The 20,640-nt window shown below is 47.7% G+C and overlaps 1 protein-coding gene across 1 annotated transcript in view; it reads right to left on the bottom strand.

Moving 5' to 3' along the window:
• Positions 1-20,640, bottom strand: part of LOC142312847 (uncharacterized) — a 142,064-nt gene that overhangs the window by 73,248 nt on the left and 48,176 nt on the right. Inside the window, exon 4 of the mRNA XM_075351835.1 lies at positions 12,282-12,372. Within this exon, the coding sequence (XP_075207950.1) occupies positions 12,282-12,372 (91 nt within the window). The remainder of the gene's footprint in view (positions 1-12,281; positions 12,373-20,640) is intronic.

The raw sequence follows: 20,640 nt of genomic DNA, 5'->3' as shown, positions 1-20,640 counted from the left end.
CAAGTGGGTCTGCCAATCGGAGCTGTAAATAATGATGTCATCCAGGTACGCTGATGCATACGCCTGGTGGGGTTCCAGCACTAAGTCCATCAACCTCTGGAACGTGGCCGGAGCGCCATGTAACACAAAAGGCAAGACAACATAGTGGAAGAGACCCTCCGGCGTAATAAAAGCGGTTTTCTCCTTGGCGGACTCCGTTAGTGGCACCTGCCAGTACCCCTTGGTCAGGTCGAGCGTGGTAAAATATTGCGCCTGTCCCAGCCTATCAATCAGCTCATCCACCCGGGGCATGGGGTAGAGATCGAACTTGGATATTTCGTTCAATCTCCTAAAGTCATTGCAGAACCTTAAGGAGCCATCAGGTTTTGGTATTAGGACAATCGGACTAGCCCATTCACTCCGGGATTTTTCGATGACCCCCAGGCGTAACATTGTCTTTACTTCCTCCGATATGGCTTGTCGTCGAGCCTCCGGTACCCGGTATGACTTCAGGCGTACCTTCAGGTGGGGCTCGGTGACAATATCGTGTCGTATCAGACTTGTCCTACCAGGCAGCTTGGAGAAGACATCGGGGTTCTGCTGAACCAACCGTCTGGCCTCTCGCCTCTGTTGCTTGGTGAGGGCTTCTCCAATCCTTACTTCCGGTTCGTCCTCTCCGGAGGTCGCTGGAGCCGGATGTGAACGACCCGAAGAGGAGGGAGGTGGGGAAAAAACAGCCATCAGGCTTTCCCGTTCCTGCCAAGGTTTTAATAGGTTGACATGGTATATTTGTTCAGGTTTCCGCCTACCGGGCTGCAATACTTTATAGTTAACCACCCCTACTCTTTCCTTTATCTCGTAGGGGCCTTGCCACTGAGCCAGGAATTTACTCTCCGCCGTGGGGATTAATACCAACACCCGATCCCCGGGTTTAAAGGTCCGCACGGTGGCTTGTCTATTGTAGCGGCCGCTTTGCGCTGCCTGAGCCTCCTGTAAATGCTCCTTCACAATTGGCATGACCGCGCTTATGCGGTTCTGCATACCTAAAATGTGTTTGATCACACTTTTATGGGGGGTGGGCTCTTGTTCCCATGTTTCTTTTGCCAGGTCCAACAATCCCCGTGGATGTCGCCCGTATAACAATTCAAAAGGCGAAAACCCCGTGGATGCCTGTGGCACCTCTCGTATGGCAAACATCAAATAGGGAAGCATCATATCCCAGTCTTTCCCGTCTTTTGAGATCACCCTTCTTAGCATGGTTTTCAGGGTTTTATTGAAACGCTCGACTAAACCATCCGTTTGAGGATGATACACAGACGTACGTAACTGCTTGATCTGGAGTAGCCGGCATAGCTCTTTGGTCACTTTAGACATGAATGGGGTCCCCTGATCCGTAAGGATCTCCTTAGGCAACCCCACCCGGCAGAACACAGCAAACAACTCCCGAGCTATAAGCTTTGCTGCAGTATGTCTGAGAGGTATCGCCTCGGGATACCGGGTGGCATAGTCAACGATCACTAGGATGTGTTGGTGCCCTTGAGCGGACTTTACGAGGGGCCCCACCAGATCCATCCCTATCCGTTCAAAAGGGACTTCTATAATGGGTAACGGTACCAACGGACTGCGAAAATGGGTCAGGGGTGCGGTAAGCTGACACTCCGGGCAGGTTTCGCAGAACCGTTTTACCTCCCCAAAGACCCCGGGCCAATAGAACCTATGCAATATTCGCTCCTGCGTTTTCTTGACCCCTAGGTGGCCACTCATCAGGTGTTTATGAGCCAAGTCGAGGACCCACCGGCGATGCGGCTGGGGCACCACCAACTGTTCTACCCCTACGCCCCGTATTTCATCTACCCGGTAGAGTAAATCCTGCTTAAGAGCGAAATGGGGGTACCTTACCTGGGCACCGGGCAGCTGTGCCACCCCGTCAACTACTGTCACCCGACTCCGGGCATGTATTAACGTAGGGTCCTGGAGTTGGGCTGTCCCAAACGTATCCGGGGACGCCTCCAACTCTGGGATGGGCTCGACCGTCTCAGCCTCTCCTGCCAATACCTCTAGGGGCGACCTATCGGGTTCACACTCTGTCCCTATCATGGTGACCCCTACGGCAGGTGTCCCGGATTCAGGATTGTAGGGCTCAGGTCCCGGACCGACCAATATCTGAGGGGACTTAGGGGGTCCCCTCCATAAAGTCCAAAAATAGGGCAGATCCCTTCCTAGGATCACGTCATAAGGAAGAGTGTTAAGAAGTCCCACCTCATGTTGCACCTGACCGCAAGGTGCTGTGATGGTGACAATCCCCGTGGGATAGTCGCGGCGGTCCCCATGTATGCAAACCACCCCCACGGTGCGTCCTGTGGCCTTTACTTTAGCTCTCAAGGTGGATCGCACAAGGGTCACTAAGCTTCCGGAATCCAACAATCCTGTAACCGGACATCCATTCACCTGTATTTGGCACAAGTGGGGCTCCGTCTCTGGGGAGACCAGGTCAGCGGTACACACCACCTGAGCATACATTGAACCCCGCCGGGTAACCCCACAATCCATGGGCTCCGTGGTGAGTGGACACTGGGCTTCCATATGTCCCACCCGCTGGCACCGCCAACATCTAATGGGGACGGAAACCCCCTTGACGGGTTGTCGTTTAGGGTACAGAACCTTCCGGACCTCAGAAATGGCGGTCGCGGCCTCAGACGGGACGGTAGGGGACTCCTGTACCGTTGTCAGCGGTGGGTCCTTGGCCCTAGGCTTGGAGGGGCCGGACCGACGGGCGGTACGCAAAGTCTCAATGTCCCGTATCAAGTCCTGCGTAGCCACATGCCGCTCTACCAGGGACACTAATTGGTCCAGGGTACTTGGGTCACCCTGTCCGACCCACCGTTGAACAGTGACGGGTAAAGTGCGCACAAAACGATCCACTACTACCCTTTCCACCATTTGCGCCGGGCTCAGAGTGTCAGGCTGCAACCACTTTTTTACAAGATGCAACAAGTCATAGGCCTGGGAGCGTACGGGTTTGGCTTCCTCATAGAACCACTGATTTACCCGCTGAGCCCGTACATAGGTATTCACCCCCAACCGAGCCAGTATTTCGGCTTTCAGGGTCACATAGTCAATGGCGTCCTCGGCACAGAGGTCCAGGTACGCTTTTTGGGGTTCCCCCGTCAGATAGGGCGACAATACCTCAGCCCACTGCGGGGTCGGCAGCTTTTCCCGCTCGGCCACCGGCTCAAACACCGCCAGGAACGCTTCCACATCATCACCCGGGGTCATCTTTTGCAACGCTTGTCTCACCGCTTTCCGGACGCTGCCGTCGTCACCCGGTCCCGGGGTTGTTGCTGCCGGTCCGGCACGGATCGACTTGGCCAGGAGAACCATCTGTTCTTGGTGCCTTTTTTCCTGCAATTGCAAGGCTTGCTGCTGACGTGCATTGGCCTGATCCATCTGTTCTTGGAATTTTTTTTCCTGCACTTGCAAGGATTGGAGCAGGTGTGCATTGGTCTGTTGTTGCTGTGCATTAGCCTGTTGTTGCTGTGCATTAGCCTGTTGTTGCTGTACATTAGCCTGAGCCAAATGCTTTAGTATGTCCTCCATGGCGTCGCCGGGTTTGGGCTGTAGTATAGCCGCTCGAATCCAGGACATGCGCAGCTGGGTCACCAGGGATGGATGCTACACCTCACCGGCTGTGATGCCCGCATTCTCCACCATATGTGAGGTAGCACGGTCGGCTGCGCAGCAGAAGACACGGGATCCCGGCATTAAGGTTCACAGCACACTGTTTTAATGTCCAAACAAAAGTCCATAACACAATGCATGTGCCTCTCCAGCAGAAAACTCAGGGAGTTCTGTTCACTCCCTCACACCCGGCACCCCTGCCCTTGTTCCTGATTCTATTTAACCCTTCCTTCAGTCTGTAGGGAAACAGCATTAACCCTATAGTGGATTTACTTTCTATCATGGAGTGAGCACAACCTGGGCGAGACATACCGGCCGTCATAGATAACCCCGGTCACAGTCTCACAATATATATAAATATATTAGCCTGGTTTATTGTGGCTTACAGGGGGTCTTAACCATTACATTATTTGGTATTTTTAAATATTTTATATAGTGTGTTTTCGATGGTTATTAATAAATATTTACATATTTTGTGCTCATTTGGATGCGCTGTCTTTCCCCTCCCCTTAATGAGTGATTAAGTGATTCCAGCTCATACATTCTCTGACAGATACAAGCTCTATAGTACAGAGCAAAGCACATTGGCCGTGTACACATAAGCCATGGCTTCAGATATAAAGTAAGGTTTTGTACATCTTTTATTGTAAACTAAGTAATGGATACAAGAGAGGACATAAAGTCCTTCATATATTATATATGTCATGCAAGCGTATAGACACATTGGCTAAATATTGGAATATGGGAGCACTGGAGGATCTGAAAAAGTATTTACAGTGGTGTGCTGTGTAAACATAGTTCCCTATCCCTGCTTCTTTTGTAGATCACAGCCTGTTGTTGACACTTGAAAATTTGAGAAACCTTAATTTTTTTCAAATTTCTGAATAAATTTGACCTAAATCCACATCAGATTTCACACTAAAAATAGATATTACTATTTGTACACTATCTATGTACAGCTCTGGCAAAAATTACAAATGTGATGGTGTAATATTGTGGGTCATGTACCATTTTGTGTGGGTTCATGTTTTGGGCATGGTGGGCTGCCTATTCGATGTATAGTTTATCCTGTCTGCAGGGTTATAACTACTTGAAGCACTTCTGTCCCTAGGTGTGGGGGAATGGGCCTAGAATCCACCCAAACTCTCTGCTTACCTGAAGAATGGGGCAGTCTGTTTGAAAACTTGAAGAGAGAAGAATTGATCCTCTGGGAGAAGCTGCAGCTTCTCAAAGAGACCTCGATATTTATCGCTTACTGGACTATATTTGTGTTTCTGGACTAATTTTACCCTCTGTTTTGTGGATTATGTTATGGACCATTTGATTTGCTTGGAATAAATGTTCTTTGGATTGTTCCATGATCTCTTGCACTGTTGATTGTGTGATATGGGAGAAGAACCCTGTCACAAGGTATATTTTTGAGTAAACTGTAGATTGTTCTTTTATTCTATAAACTACTGTAAACATGTTTCCGAATTTCCAAGAAATAAATTTTGTATTTATTTTCTGAAAATAGTAGTTTATAGAATAAAACAACAACTTGCAGTTTACTTATATATATATATATATATATATACACACAAAATATATAGTTGTATAAAAATAAATAAATAAAAAAATGACGTAGTGCTCTGCGGTAGTTTTGATTCTTAGCGCAGATAAAGGTGACAGCTACAGGCTGCCTGGCTTTACCTTGGCTGGCAATCAAAATACAGGGAAGCCCATTATTTTTTTTTTCCAAATTATATAAAAAAAATAATTAAAAAACCCAAAATGCGTGGGCTCTCGCCGTATTTTGATCGCCAGTCAGGTAAAACCAGGCAGCTGGTGGTTGGGATTCTCGGCAGCCCACAGCCACCATTGGAAATGGCGCATTGTTTCCAGGCTCTTTATCCGGCTCCACCAGTGGCCCTGGTGGCAGCGGTACGCTGAGTAATAAAGGGGGTAATACCAGCTTTGTATTCTCAAATGGTACTAAGCCCGAAATTCATGGTGTCACGCCAAAATTAGACATAGCCACCATGAATTTTTAGTAAACAGTAAAAAACAAAAAACACAACTCAGATAATTTTTTTTTATTTGAAATAAAAGAAAAAAAACATGTAGAAACTCCAACTTTATTATAAAAAAAAAATTCTTAGTCCGATGTACTCAACTGGGAGAGCCATGCCAGCTCTGCTTCATCACTCTGTACAGACAGCATCTATACAGAGTGAAAAGCAAGCTGACACTGAGGTCGGAGTTCCACTTGCGTATGCTCATGCAGTCTTGCATCGGCATCACCCCGCACGGACTGACACTCTCCAGACACGAGCGCCTCAGTTGCATGGAAGTACATGCAGCCAACCGCTCCTGTCGGGAGAGTGTGCGGCATTAGACCTAAAGCAAAAAAAAAAAATATTTAGAGACTCCATCTTTATTATAAAAAATCCTTAGTCCAACGTAGTTCACAGGGACAGCAATGTCAGCTTCATCACTCTGTACAGACAGCGTCTATACAAAATGAGAAGCAGACGGAGCTACATTGCTCTGTACTGAGAGAAAAGCAGGCTGACAGTGAGGGGATGATTCCACTTGCGTCTCGCATTGCATCACCCCGCACAGTCTGACACTCATCGGACAGGAGCGCCTCAACTGCATGGATATACATGCAGCTTACCCGCTCCTGTCGGGAGATTGTGTGCCGTGATGCGATGCGACACTCACACAGTGACAGTCAAATTTCAGTTCACAGGACCTTCGATGACGTCATAGTCATGTGACCAGTCTGTAAGACAATGTCTGTACAACATTCACACCAGACTGGTCACATGGCTATGACGTCATGGAAGGACCTTTAGGTCTCTTTTACACGTCCGTGAAAATCACGCACGTTTTTCACGGACGTGTCAAAGGTGCGTATTGCCCTCGGTGTGCCGTGTGAATGGCACACGTGTGTTATCCGTGATAACACACGGAGAACGGGAACTTTCTACTCACCTGTCCCTGGCGTCGCTGTCCGTGGTGCTGATCTTCGGTCTCCGTCCCTGCCGACTCCCCGCTGCTACTGCATCCGGCCACAGTGAAGTGAATATTCAATGAGCATAATGAGTGGCGGTCGGCAGCAAGTGACAGCAGCAGCAGAGATAGCAGGGCAGGAAAAGGTGAGTAAAGGTTTGGGGTTTTTTTCTCACAGACACATGTCTTTTCTCCGGTGCGTGTCACACGGAACACATCCGTGTGGTCCGTTTGCTTTACGTGTGACACGTTTGCGTTCCGTTTGACACCCGTAATGCCGGAGAGAAAACGGACATGTTGCCATGAGAAACACACGGACACATGTAAGTACGGAATGGACACACGTACCGTGCGAAAATACTTACGTGTGTCCAAAACCATAGGAATACATAGGTCTACATGTGTACGTGTCTCCAGTACGTGAGAAAACTGCCAAACACGTACGAAAGGCACGTACGTGTGAAAGAGGCCTTAGGCAGTGCTGGTTGCCGGGGAGCACAGCAATGATCGGACGCTGAAGCGGCTGGAGAGCATCGCAGGACCTGTAAGTATGATCATAATGTTTTTTAATAATGTGCTTTTTTTTTACAGCCCCTGGACCCGAACTGTAACACGAGCTTCTCAGGAAAGCTCGTGTTCGGGATCGTGTACACGATCACTATGTGATTTGGTACGATCCCTGAACTTTACAGTACGGGATGGCCCATCACTAGCCAAGAGAAAACTCACGAGCAGCAGGTTGATGCAGTAATATTGGAAAGGTTACAGGAGATAGCTCAGAAAGACAATCTGAGACTGGAGAAAGAAGAATGACCTTCCCCTGAGATATTACATCTGTCTACATTTTCCTCATTGCATTAAATGGACACGTCAGAGACACATTTGTATATAATTCTCATGTAAAAAGAAATAAACTCCAAACACAGCGCTCTGCGTACAGCACTTCAGAATTCAGGGTTTTTTGGTCATGCTTCAATATATTTGTGCTGAATCCATTTTAAATCCACGTATTAGTTTTTGCACTCCGTGTATCATTATTATTTTTCTGATGTGGGAAAAAAAAAAAATCTAGAGATTTTCCATACTGTAACTTCTCATATCAACTGCTCAGTGAAGAAGAAACAGCAGTCAGATGACAGATCTCAGCTGAACATACTGAAGGTATTTTGGGGTCCATCTGGGTTCTGAGATCAGTCCATTTTTAGAATGGAAAATAAAGTTGTGCATGCTCTGCTTATTTTATAATTATACAAATTTACATAGTTAAAAACAAATCAACCACTTTAGTCACACCATTTATCAATCTCCATAAATGTGTTTGCTGTATTGTATAGGTTGTTACAATTACACTTAGTATGCCATGTTTATTGTACTTGTTTTGCATCTTTATTTTATCTTATAATAATTCCCAGACGAAGAAGCTGAAACACGTGTCGGGTGCCACACGCCACACATGGTAACCGCTGGTTTATGCTATATATGAGTTCAGTAATATACTTCTAATAGTGACATGCCGTAATAGGCTACATATGAGTCTGTCTGCGTTAGATGGTAAGCTCATTGTAAGTTCATAGGTATAAGTGTTTATAGAACCTTCTTTGCTATTCAATAGTGACCTCTAGTGGTCGGATATGTTAAATTATGTTTATTGAATTCCATATGCTAGTTCTAGATCCATAGAATGTTTCGACTGTGCCTATATACAATCAAAAAGCACAAAAGAATATCATTACTTACAGCAAGAAGGAATTGCAGCTGTATATTGCTCAGGCCAAAAAAGTACTACTACTTCAGCAGGATACAGCTAAACCCCCACTAGGTGGAGGCATCGCAGGGGGAGCCAATCACACTCACTTCCAAATATGGAGGAGGTGATGGCTGGATGGTAAAACTGCACACTAGTGGCTAGCATAGAGCACTGTTCACACTAGCAGACGCACAGTCACAAACCCGCAGCCTATTAGGGGACGCCCATACTATTAGATCAGGCGGGCTGCCAAGCCGTACCCCCACTGCGCGCTACACAGGGACAGAAACTCTAATAGCAAGGCCTAACAAAAAGGGGCCTGGCTGTATCCTGTACAAAAAAAAATATGAGGTTTTTTGTTAGCGTTATGGCCATAAGGCCATAAGCCTACAACCCTCGTCACGGGAACCTCATGCTTGTAGGTCCCTACACTATATATAATATCAAAAAGCACAACAAACAGCTAACAAAAAACCTCATTTTTTTTTGTACAGGATACAGCCAGGCCCCTTTTTGTTAGGCCTTGCTATTAGAGTTTCTGTCCCTGTGTAGCGCGCAGTGGGGGTACGGCTTGGCAGCCCGCCTGATCTAATAGTATGGGCGTCCCCTAATAGGCTGCGGGTTTGTGACTGTGCGTCTGCTAGTGTGAACAGTGCTCTATGCAAGCCACTAGTGTGCAGTTTTACCATCCAGCCATCACGTCCTCCATATTTGCAAGTGAGTGTGATTGGCTCCCCCTGTGATGCCTCCACCTAGTGGGGGTTTAGCTGTATCCTGCTGGAGTAGTAGTAGTTTTTTGGCCTGAGCAATATACAGCTGCAATTCCTTCTTCCTGTAAGTTGTGCCTATATACAGTATTAAAGCATATATATATATATATCTTTATGTCTTTAAGATGGGGTTCTGGTAATTGGTTATTTTATATAGACGCTTGATGAATTGTACCAGTAATTTCTTGTAAACTTTATTATTACTTTTTCAATAAAAAATCATTAATAATAAATATACTTGTTTCTTCAATTTTTGGGCTTTTGATCGCTTTTCTCTCTTTTTTGTTCTAATGTACTGGCATATAGAGATACCTGTATAGGCCAGTATATTATAGCATATAAAGAAGAATACTATTGAGATTTTTAGGCTGAGAAAATTCTCTTGTACATAACAGTGAAGCCTGTGGGTGACTGGCAATGTTTCTACCATCTATATCAGAGGTCACCGACATGCTGCAAAAGTATATTCAAAGACATCCACTGAGAACAGAGACCTGTGATGGGTCGGACTGGGAATAAAGAGTTATCTCCTGTGCAGAAGCTCAGAAATGTTTTATGGACAAGGATATGAAGCCTTCGTACAAAATAGTGTAAGAAAGCATTTTTTTTAAGCATTAAGGGGCTATTCATCAAAGTGTTTATGCCATTTGTCTGGTACAAAACACTGAAAAGTTGCAAACGGTTTCTCATTGAAGTATCACAAAATTTTGTGATTTTTGCCATTTTCATGACAGTCTCAGGGAACCATTGTATCAAGGACTATTGGGACCTCGTAATATTAACTGGAAAATATATTGGACCCCACGTCCTTTATCCTGGTATAAAACTGCTGCATTGTATCGTTAATGATTAGGGTATATGCATTACCTGTTTTAGATTATGCATCTAAGCATATATATATCTTGGGCAATTTGCTATTGAGGGAGAAAAAAAACATCTTGTGGTCATGAATTACTGCATATCTCATGTGCCTTGCATTAACTAATGGGGAATTTTTCTATTTTTGTACATTTTTATTAACATCATCTGGATCAATCATGGCGTCTTATGGTTTTTAAAAAAAGTTTTTTACTGAAATTTGTCACTTATTCTATAATAAATTATGTTTGTTTGCACCTTAAAAACTCAGATTCTCTGTCTCCTCTGAATTATGAATATGAGTTTGTGCCACCCGTGGGGTCCTTGTAAACATTGGACCTCCGGGATGTTTTCTAATATGGTCTTATGGAACCTTTTTCTAATACTCCAAAGTGTTTGTAGCATTACCACGGCTTGGTCGTTCCCGGATTGGCAGATATGGTGCACTCCAGTCATGTGACCCCCGAAGTTGCAACGCTGCCATTGTACTGTATACATTGTACTGGAGTGCGCCGGATCTGCCAATTCGGCGAAAAGACGGATGTGTGAAACTAGCCTTAGTGACATAACTTATGCCTGTCAGAAATGTTGTAACAAAAAGGAAACACCTACAGTCTATAGTGCTAAGACATGTGAAACAGTGAATCTGGCAATATAGACATGCATTACTGCTATGAAAAAGATGTAAAAATTTAGATACTTAGCACACAAAAATGGCCAGTTTTATGTGAGCCCAACAGCCAGCGGCAAGGCGACCTCTTTTTTGTTGGCCCCCTAGCAAACTAATGCCTCTCTTTGTATTAAAAAAAAAACCATACAATTTATGAGTGGACAGGGACCTGCAAATGGAGAATTAAAATTCGCAGAGGCTGAAGAGCAGGAGTGCTTAATCAGAAGGCATAACCCAGTAATCTAAGAAAAAGATTGATGGCACTTCCTACCTTTATAATGTGAACAGTTGCAAACTGAACATGAAACATCGTAACTAAAAGTAAACAGCTGCACTCTGTAGTGCTAAGACATACGGAACAATGAATATGGGAAAATAGACATGCATTACTGCTATGGAAAACATGTAAAAACTGAGATACTTAGCACACAAAAATGGCCAGTTTTATGTGACCCCCAATAGCAAACAGCAAGGCGGCCTCTTTATCTTGGGTCCTTGACTACTCTAATGCCCTTGCCTTGCCATTGACTGTTGGGCTCACATAAAACTGGCCATTTTTGTGTGCTAGGTATCTCAGTTTTTAAATGTTTTTCATAGCAGTAATGCAGGTCCATATTCCCATATTCATTGTTCCACATATCTTAGCACTACAGAGTGTAGCTGTATTCTATTTGTTACTATGTTTCATGTTCAGTTTGCACCTGTTCACATTAGAAAGGTAGGGTGTGCCATCAGTCTTTTTGTTAGATGTTAAATGTTTCTATAGGCTGTCTTTAACGTAAGTACCATTTCTGGCAAGGAGCTCTGAGTCATCCACCACTGAAAAGAGGTGCCGAATTCACATAAGTTTGAAGCAAGTCTTAATGAGTTCAGCATATCTTACCCCATAGCACCCCTTTATTAAGAGACTGATGTGCATGGTGCCAACTTTAATGTATCAGCCTCTAAATCTTAAAGCGTAAAATCCACATAAAAGTTCCATGTGAACACAACCCCCCCCCAAAAAAATTGAACATCTAGGTATAATTATCCTACAAGCCAGTGACTGATAATCAATAATTAAAATAAGTATTCTATAGGGGCATTGCGGTGTACTTTGGAGCCTTTACAGACCACTTAAGGTATAATTCTCCTTGTAAATTAAACAAACGTTAATCATATTTTACCACATAGGATCATTATACCATAATCTTTCTCATATACGGCATATGATTTGAATATTTAATCTTGCACTGTGCACTTTGTCATATATTATGGATAGATATTTAGTTAAATAAGTGATCTTGGCACTATGCACTTTATTTTCCTAGTAAAACCGCTGCTATACTTTATGGGACTTTTTTCCTGCCTTGTATTTATATGGACTTGTAAAGAATACTTATTTTAATTATTGAATAAAAATAATTTTAACGCTATTTACACCATCATTTCCTTTATTTATTTAATCCTCACGGACTTTTATCTGAAGGCATTTTTGATATTTATTGAAATTTAATGGTGATCTTTATACGGAAATTTTGATTATTAAGCCAGTGACTGAGTAGAACCTGTGACTTCTCTGCATTTAGTGGTCACTACTCACCTGTGCGGTTATCTGTAGGAATCTCCTCTTTACACCACTCATCACCCCTCACATATGTTCCTGTAGTATTAATATGGGTCAGATCTTCACCCTGAAACAAAAATGGTAAAAGTCACAGAGAGATGGAGATGTTTGGTGAACGATTTGGAAAAACAACAAAATATTAATCATAATCCATGATACTGGTTCCTTTGTACAATGAGCAGATTCAATAACCAGAAAATTGTTAGAATATCCAGACAACATCTAATGTCTATGATCAGCTTTATCCTTTCATCTCCACCAAGTATAAACTATACACTGAATGGCCACAGTACTGGAGACATCCATCTAGAAGCATTTTGGGCCTCCATCTGTCTTCAGAACTGCAGGAATTAATCACCTCAGATTCTTCTAGGTGATGAGATTGTTCCCCAGGAATACTGGTCACTGCCAACAGGACAATTTCTTGCAGTTGCGTAAATTAGATGGAGGAACTGACATTCTCTGAACTACCTCATCTACCGCGTCCCAGAGATGCTTTATAGGATTAAGATCTGAGGATTGTGAAGGCTGGGGAAGGAAGGAGAAGTACTGTCATGTTCCTGGTGTAAAGAAATGGAAGATCCTGGCGCCTACTGCTGTATAAAAATAAAAAAAAAAAACACAAAAAAAAACAAAAACAATTTTGATCCTCCCATTATCAGTTGGGATTCATCTGAGCAGACACTATTTGTATTGCTCAGTGATATCATTTTCATTCTCTTTTACCAAATAACGTTTTATCTTGTTTCCATTAATCAGCAATGACCCTAGAACTGGTTGTCTGCTGCTATAGCCCATCTGTACTATTCCTTAAAGAAGCAACGACCGGCTATTGCCGCGCGACCATGATAAAATCCTGACAAAACAAAATCCAGACCGGACAAAAAAGAGAATTTTGTTTACTTACCGTAAATTCTTTTTCTTATAGTTCCGACATGGGAGACCCAAACCATGGGTGTATAGCTACCGCCTCCGGAGGACACACAAAGTACTACACTCAAACGTGTAGCTCCTCCCTCCGGCTATATACACCCCCTGGATGACAATCTACCCAGTTCAGTGCAAAAGCTGAAGGAGGACATCCACCCATAAGTAGAGAAAGAGTAAAACTCGGAAAGACCAGAACTCTGTCTACTAACAACAGCCGGTGAAACACACGGAACAAAAAACTGCGAACAGGCAACAGGGAGGGTGCTGGGTCTCCCATGTCGGAACTATAAGAAAAATAATTTACGGTAAGTAAACAAAATTCTCTTTTTCTTTATCGTTCCTTATGGGAGACCCAAACCATGAGACGTTCCAAAGCAGTCCATGGGCGGGAAATAAACCAAACTGAGAAGTAGGCAAAACCTAACTTCACAAATGTGCGACAGCCGCCTGAAGAATGCGTCTGCCCAAGCTCGCATCTGCCGAAGCATGAGCATGCACCTGGTAGTGCTTCGAAAAAGTGTGCAGACTGGACCATGTGGCAGCCTGACAAACCTGCTGAGCCGTAGCCTGGTGCCTGAAAGCCCAGGAGGCACCGACAGCTCTGGTCGAGTGCGCCTTAATCCCTGGCGGGGGAGGCACCTGAGAACACTGGTAGGCATCGGAGATAGCCGACCTGATCCAACGAGCTAGGGTCGGTTTAGAAGCAGCGAGACCCTTGCGCTGACCAGTGGTTAGCACAAAAAGTGAGGTGCACCGCCTCAAAACGGCGGTGCGTGACACATAGATTCGGAGCGCCCGCACCAAATCTAAGGAGTGCAACGCCTTCTCAAAGCGATGCACAGGGGCCGGACAAAGAGAAGGCAATGAAATGTCCTGGTTAAGGTGGAAACGAGACACCACCTTAGGGAGAAAGTCCGGAGTCGGACGAAGAACCACCTTGTCTTGGTGGAACACCAAAAAGGGGGATTCTGAAGAGAGCGCAGCCAAATCCGAAACTCTCCTGAGAGAAGTTATGGCTACTAGAAAAACAACTTTCTGTGAAAGTCTAAACAAGGGAACCTCCCTGAGAGGCTCAAAGGGGGGTTTCTGTAAGGCCGTGAGGACCAGATTAAGGTCCCAGGGATCCAAGGGCCGCCGGTAAGGAGGAATGATGTGAGATGCGCCCTGCATGAAGGTGCGCACCTGAGCCAGTCGGGCGATACGCCGCTGGAACAATACCGACAGAGCCGACACCTGTCCCTTGAGAGAATTGAGGGACAGTCCTAGCTGTAGACTGGACTGTAGAAAAGACAGGATGGTCGGCAAGGAGAACGGCCAAGGAGCATGGCCGGACGAACGACACCAGGACAGGAAAATTTTCCAAGTCCTGTGGTAAATCTTGGCCGAGGAAGACTTCCGAGCCTGAGTCATGGTGGAGATGACCTCAGAGGGAATGCCTGAAGCCGTCAGGATCCAGGACTCAAGAGCCACGCCGTCAATCTGAGAGCCGCAGAATTCTGGCGGAAGAACGGACCTTGAGAGAGAAGGTCTGGGCGGTCCGGGAGACGCCACGGCACCTCTACGGACAGATGGAGCAGGTCTGGGTACCACGCTCGCCTGGGCCAGTCCGGAGCAATGAGTATGACTCGACGGCCCTCCATTCTGATCTTGCGCAGAACCCTGGGCAAGAGCGCTAGAGGGGGAAACACATAGGCCAGACGGAACTGAGACCAATCTTGAACCAGTGCGTCTGCTGCGAAGGCTTGAGGATCGTGGGAGCGAGCCACGTAAACCGGAACCTTGTTGTTCTGCCGGGATGCCATTAGATCTACTTCCAGAGTGCCCCACTTGCGGCAGAGTGATTTGAACACTGACGGATGCAGGGCCCACTCGCCGCCGTCTACGGTTTGACGGCTGAGATAATCGGCCTCCCAGTTTTCTACGCCTGGGATGTGGACTGCAGATATGGTGGACTTCGAGTCCTCCGTCCACTGGAGGATTCGTTGAACCTCCAACATCGCCAGACGGCTGTGAGTCCCGCCCTGGTGATTGATGTAGGCAACCGCTGTCGCGTTGTCTGACTGGACTCGGATGTGCTTGCCCACCAACAGGTGGTGAAAGGCTAGGAGAGCTAGAAACACAGCTCTGATCTCCAGCACATTGATTGAGAGGGCTGATTCGGACGGAGTCCAAATGCCCTGTGCTCGGTGATGGAGAAATACTGCTCCCCAACCGGAGAGACTGGCATCCGTGGTGAGGATCACCCAGGACGGAGTCAGGAAGGAGCGTCCCTGTGACAGAGAGAGGGGCCGAAGCCACCACTGAAGAGAGCTCCTGGTCTGTGGCGACAGAGCCACCAGCCTGTGCAAGGAAGAGATCCGCTTGTCCCAACAGCGGAGGATGTCCAGCTGCAGGGGACGCAGATGGAACTGGGCAAAGGGAACCGCTTCCATTGACGCCACCATCTGACCCAGCACCTGCATGAGGTGTCTGATGGAATGACGGCAGTGCCGCAGCAGAGAGCGTACCGCCAGACGAAGGGACTGCTGTTTGACTAAGGGCAGCTTCACAAGTGCCGGCAGAGTCTCGAATTGCATCCCTGGGTACTCGAGTTTCTGGGTTGGAATCAGAGTGGACTTGGGCAAATTGACAAGCCACCCGAACTGGACTAGAGTGGCGAGAGTGAGCGAGACACTCCGCTGGCAGTCTGCACTGGATGAGGCCTTGACTAGAAGGTCGTCCAGGTAAGGAATCACTGCCAACCCCTGGAGGTGCAGGACCGCAACCACTGCTGCCATGACCTTGGTGAATACTCGAGGGGCCGTGACTAGGCCGAAGGGGAGAGCCACGAATTGGAAATGTTCCTCTCCGATTGCAAAGCGTAGCCAACGCTGGTGCGAAACCGCAATAGGAACATGCAGATAGGCATCTCTGATGTCGATGGATGCCAGAAAATCTCCTTGGGTCATTGAGGCAATGACCGATCTCAGAGATTCCATGCGAAAGTGCCGCACCTGAACATGCTTGTTGAGAAGCTTGAGATCCAGGATGGGCCGGAAGGAACCGTCCTTTTTGGGGACTAGAAAGAGGTTTGAGTAGAAACCGCTGAACCGTTCCCGGGCGGGAACCGGAACAATTACACCGTTGGCCTGCAGGGATGCCACGGCCTGAGAGAAGGCGGCGGCTTTGGCGCAGGGGGGGGTGGACAGAAAAAATCTGTTTGGCGGGCTGGAAGAAAATTCTATCCTGTAGCCGTGGGAGATGATATCCCGCACCCACTGATCGGAGACGTGTTGAAACCACACGTCGCCAAAGTGGGAGAGCCTGCCACCGACCAAGGACGTTGCTGGCGCAGCCAGATAGTCAAGAGGAGGCTGCCTTAGTGGCAGCGGCTCCTCCGGCCTTTTGAGGACGCGGCTTTGCGCGCCGGTTGGGTTTACGATCCTTGGCTGCGGTAGTGGACGAGGTCGAGGGCTTAGAGGCTGACCAGTTAGAGGAACGAAAGGAACGAAAATTCGATTGGTTCCTGCTCTGGACCGGTTTCCTGGTCTTAGTTTGTGGCAAGGAAGTACTCTTTCCGCCAGTAGCTTCCTTAATTATGTCATCCAGCTGTTCCCAAACAGCCGGGACCCAGCAAAAGGGAGACTCGCAAGATACTTCTTAGAGGAAGCGTCTGCTTTCGACTCTCGAAGCCACAAGATCCTGCGGATCGCGAGGGAGTTAGCGGAGGCCACCGCCGTGCGGTGAGAAGCCTCCAGGATGGCAGACATGGCGTAGGATGCAAAAGCCGAAGCTTGAGAAGTTAAGGCATCCATCTCAGGAATAGAGTCCCTGGTGAGTGAATGCATCTCCGCCAGAGAGGCAGAGACTGCCTTAAGAGCCCCTACTGCCGCAAAAGACTGGGAGAACGAGGCTCCTGCCGCCTCATATACAGACTTGGCCAGAAGGTCAACCTGGCGGTCAGTGGGATTCTTAAGAGAAGTGCCATCAGCCACAGCTACGACTGTGCGGGCTGAGATTCTGGACACCGGAGGGTCCACCTTTGGGGACTGGGCCCATTCCTTAACCACCTCTGGTGGAAAAGGAAAACGGTCATCCGAACTACGCTTCAGAAAACGTTTGTCAGGACAGGCCCTGGGCTTGTTAACAGTGGTCTGAAAGCTGGAGTGGTTAAAAAACATACTTTTAGCTTTCTTAGGAGAGGTAAACTGGTGAATCTCTACCAGAGAGGTTTGTTCCTCTGACTCTGGTGGGTTGAGGTTCAGAACGGAGTTAATGGACGCAATCAAGTCACTAACATCCGCATCACCCTCAGACAAATCAATGGGGTACATAGAAGTAGCGTCTGAGCCCACAGTAAACGAATCCTCCTCGCCCTGCACCTCGGCACGTGAATCAGAGCCGTGGGACGAGGGAGGAGATGGGTCCCTGCGTCTCCGTTTAGGGGGACTGGGACCTAGAACATGCTCTGAGGGCTCCGCAGAGCTCTGAGCAGCAGAGGCACCCTGGGAAGGGGTTTGATGCATGGAAAGCAGTGTCCGGGACAGCTGCCCCATGGAGTCGGCAAAAGACTGGGAAATAGCTTGTGAAAAAGACGCTACCCAAGCCGGGGGTTCAGCCACCGGGGCCGGAGCAGCCGAGGGGACCCCTGAGGAGGCTCCAGGCTGAGACACAACCATATTAGCACAGGCATCACAATGTGGGTATGTGCTCGGCTCTGGCAGAATGCGCTTACATGCAGTGCATATAGCGTACATGTTTGCAGCCATGCTCCGGGTGACAGACATGCTGCTGAGGTGGAAGCTCTGCAGCAATATAACACTCCTGTAGAATGCCTGAAAGTGTATAATAAAAAGCCCACAACCAGAGGTTGTGGCTTACCACACCACTCTCTGTGTGCCCTCCGGATTCCACAGCTCCAAGTCCCAGTGAAGCGTCAGCTTTCCCAAAACAGCAGCAGCTGCAGCTCCCAGCGCCGTCCAGTGTAAGAACGCTGAGAAAATGGCGCTGGGAGGAGGAGGGGGGGCGTGTATAAGCCCAGGAGCGGGAAAAACGGAGGGCAGAGAGATACAGGAAGAGATACAGGGGAGGGCACATCTCCCCAGAGAGGAGAGTCCTCCCCTCTGCTGGCCGGGCGGTGGGCGGCGCCGTATGCAAAACATGCAGGGAAGCCGAAAACGAAACTAGGCCCAAACTGAAGCCGGGGCCTAGATTTCAAAACGCGGCCGACCAGCAGGCACCTTCGGCGCGGTTCTCAGAGGAAACTCCCAGAACCGGCCGAAATTTACAGTAAAGTTAAAACACATACTGTCCCCCAAATAAAAGTACCCGGGACCCCTGAAAAGCGTCTCAATACTTAGCTTTTGAGACGCAGGGCCATGTCCCTGGAGAGGGGGGTAAACGCTCCTTCCAGCAGGGACCAGACAGGGCTGCGGATGGAGACCGGCCTCCTGCAAGCAGAGAGGACCGTGATGGCTCCCACTTCAAACAGAGCCTCGACAGAGGATGCGAAGGAGCTCGGCATGTGAAGGCTCCAGCCTTATTAAAGTCAACCTTAACAGCACCCCGCAGAGTGGGGCGTGAAGGGACATGCCGGGAGTCCAGACTGGACCCGCTTTTCTTCCAAATCTTTAAAAATAAAAATGAAAAAAATATCAGAGAATGCAAGTGTGTGTGACCTCCTGAAACACAAAGCATTGAACTGGGTAGATTGTCATCCAGGGGGTGTATATAGCCGGAGGGAGGAGCTACACGTTTGAGTGTAGTACTTTGTGTGTCCTCCGGAGGCGGTAGCTATACACCCATGGTTTGGGTCTCCCATAAGGAACGATAAAGAAAATCACATGCATTTTTTGTACTGAAGAAGGGGAATGTCATGCTGTACTAAGACGTGGCCCGGGGTAGTACAGCGGTCACTAGAAGGTGGCTGGAGCATAGCCAGAGAGCCGAGTCAGCAACAGGAAATCAAATCAATGTACGATGGGTAAACAAACTCGGAGTCAAAAGAAAGCAAAGGGTCAGAAGCTGAACGATAATGGAGAAAGCCGAAGGGAGAGACAGAACCAAGTCAGGGACAGGAGCGTAAGTCAAGTACCGGGAAGTCCAAACTACAAACAAAGGTATGACGAGCGGAATGGGGCTGTGAGAGAACAGACAGAGAAAGGTTAGGCGAGAAAGGGTACACGGTAGGACAGATCAGGTAACTCACCAGAGCCAGCTACACACACTATGAGACTAAAGGGTGCTTTACACGCTGCAACATCGCTAACGATATATCGTTGGGGTCACGTCGCTAGTGACGCACATCCGGCGTCGTTAGCGACATCGCAGCATGTGACACCTAGGAGCGACGTTCAACGATCGCAAAAACGTCAAAAAACGTTGATCGTTGACACGTCGCTCCTTTTCATAATATCGTTGTTGGTGCATGCCGCTGGTTGTTCGTCGTTCCTGCGGCATCACACATCGCTATGTGTGACACTGCAGGAACGACGAACGTCTCCTTACCTGCGTCCACCGGCAATGAGGAAGGAAGGAGGTGGGTGGGAAATTCCGCCCGCTCATCTCCGCCCCTCCTCTGCTATTGGACGGTTGCCGCGTGACGTCGCTGTGATGCTGCATGAACCGCCCCCTTAGAAAGGAGGCGGTTCGCCGGCCACAGCGACGTAGCAGGGAAGGTAAGTCCGTGTGACGGGTGTAAGCGATGTTGTGCACCACAGGCAGCAATTTGCCCGTGACGCACAACCGACGGGGGCGGGTACGCTCGCTAGCGATCTCAATAGCGAGATTGCAGCGTGTAAAGTGCCCTATAGACTATAACTGGCACTGAACCAAAGGAGTAGCACCCAGATATAGCATCCTGGAAACCGGAACAAGGCAGGGAGAAATTAACCTCTGACATGACCAGGCCGGAGCTGGGAGGTACCACAGCGACAGATATCAGCCTGGATCATGACAGTACACCCCCTCTCAAGGTTGGGGGGACACTGGACCCCCAGGTTTCTCAGGAAGCCTTGTATGGAAGGCACAAACCAGTCGATTGGCATGGACTGATAGCGCCAGGACCCAAGACAATCCTCTGATCTTTAACCCCTCCAATGTACTAAGTACTAAAGCGAGCTATGGACTATATGAGTGTCGACAATGTGCTCAACTTCGTATTTCATCTGACCATCCACAGAAACGGGAGGAAGAGGAAGTGGAACCTCAGCAGAGGAGGGGACAAACGATTTGAGAAGGGATTTGTGAAACATATCGGGGATGCGAAATGACTGTGGTAAGCGCAGACGAAAGGCCACTGGGTTGATAACCTCGACGATCTCGTATGGACCAATAAACTTGGGACCCAGCTTAATGGAGGGAAGTCTCAGACGAATGTTTTTAGTAGACAACCACACTTTGTCCCCTACTTGAAAATTAGGTCCTA

This window comes from Anomaloglossus baeobatrachus, chromosome 5 (assembly GCF_048569485.1).
Source record: "Anomaloglossus baeobatrachus isolate aAnoBae1 chromosome 5, aAnoBae1.hap1, whole genome shotgun sequence".
NCBI lineage: Eukaryota > Metazoa > Chordata > Amphibia > Anura > Aromobatidae > Anomaloglossus > Anomaloglossus baeobatrachus.
The sequence above is the reverse complement of the archived record's forward strand: the minus strand, read 5'-3'. Positions and strand labels throughout refer to the sequence as shown.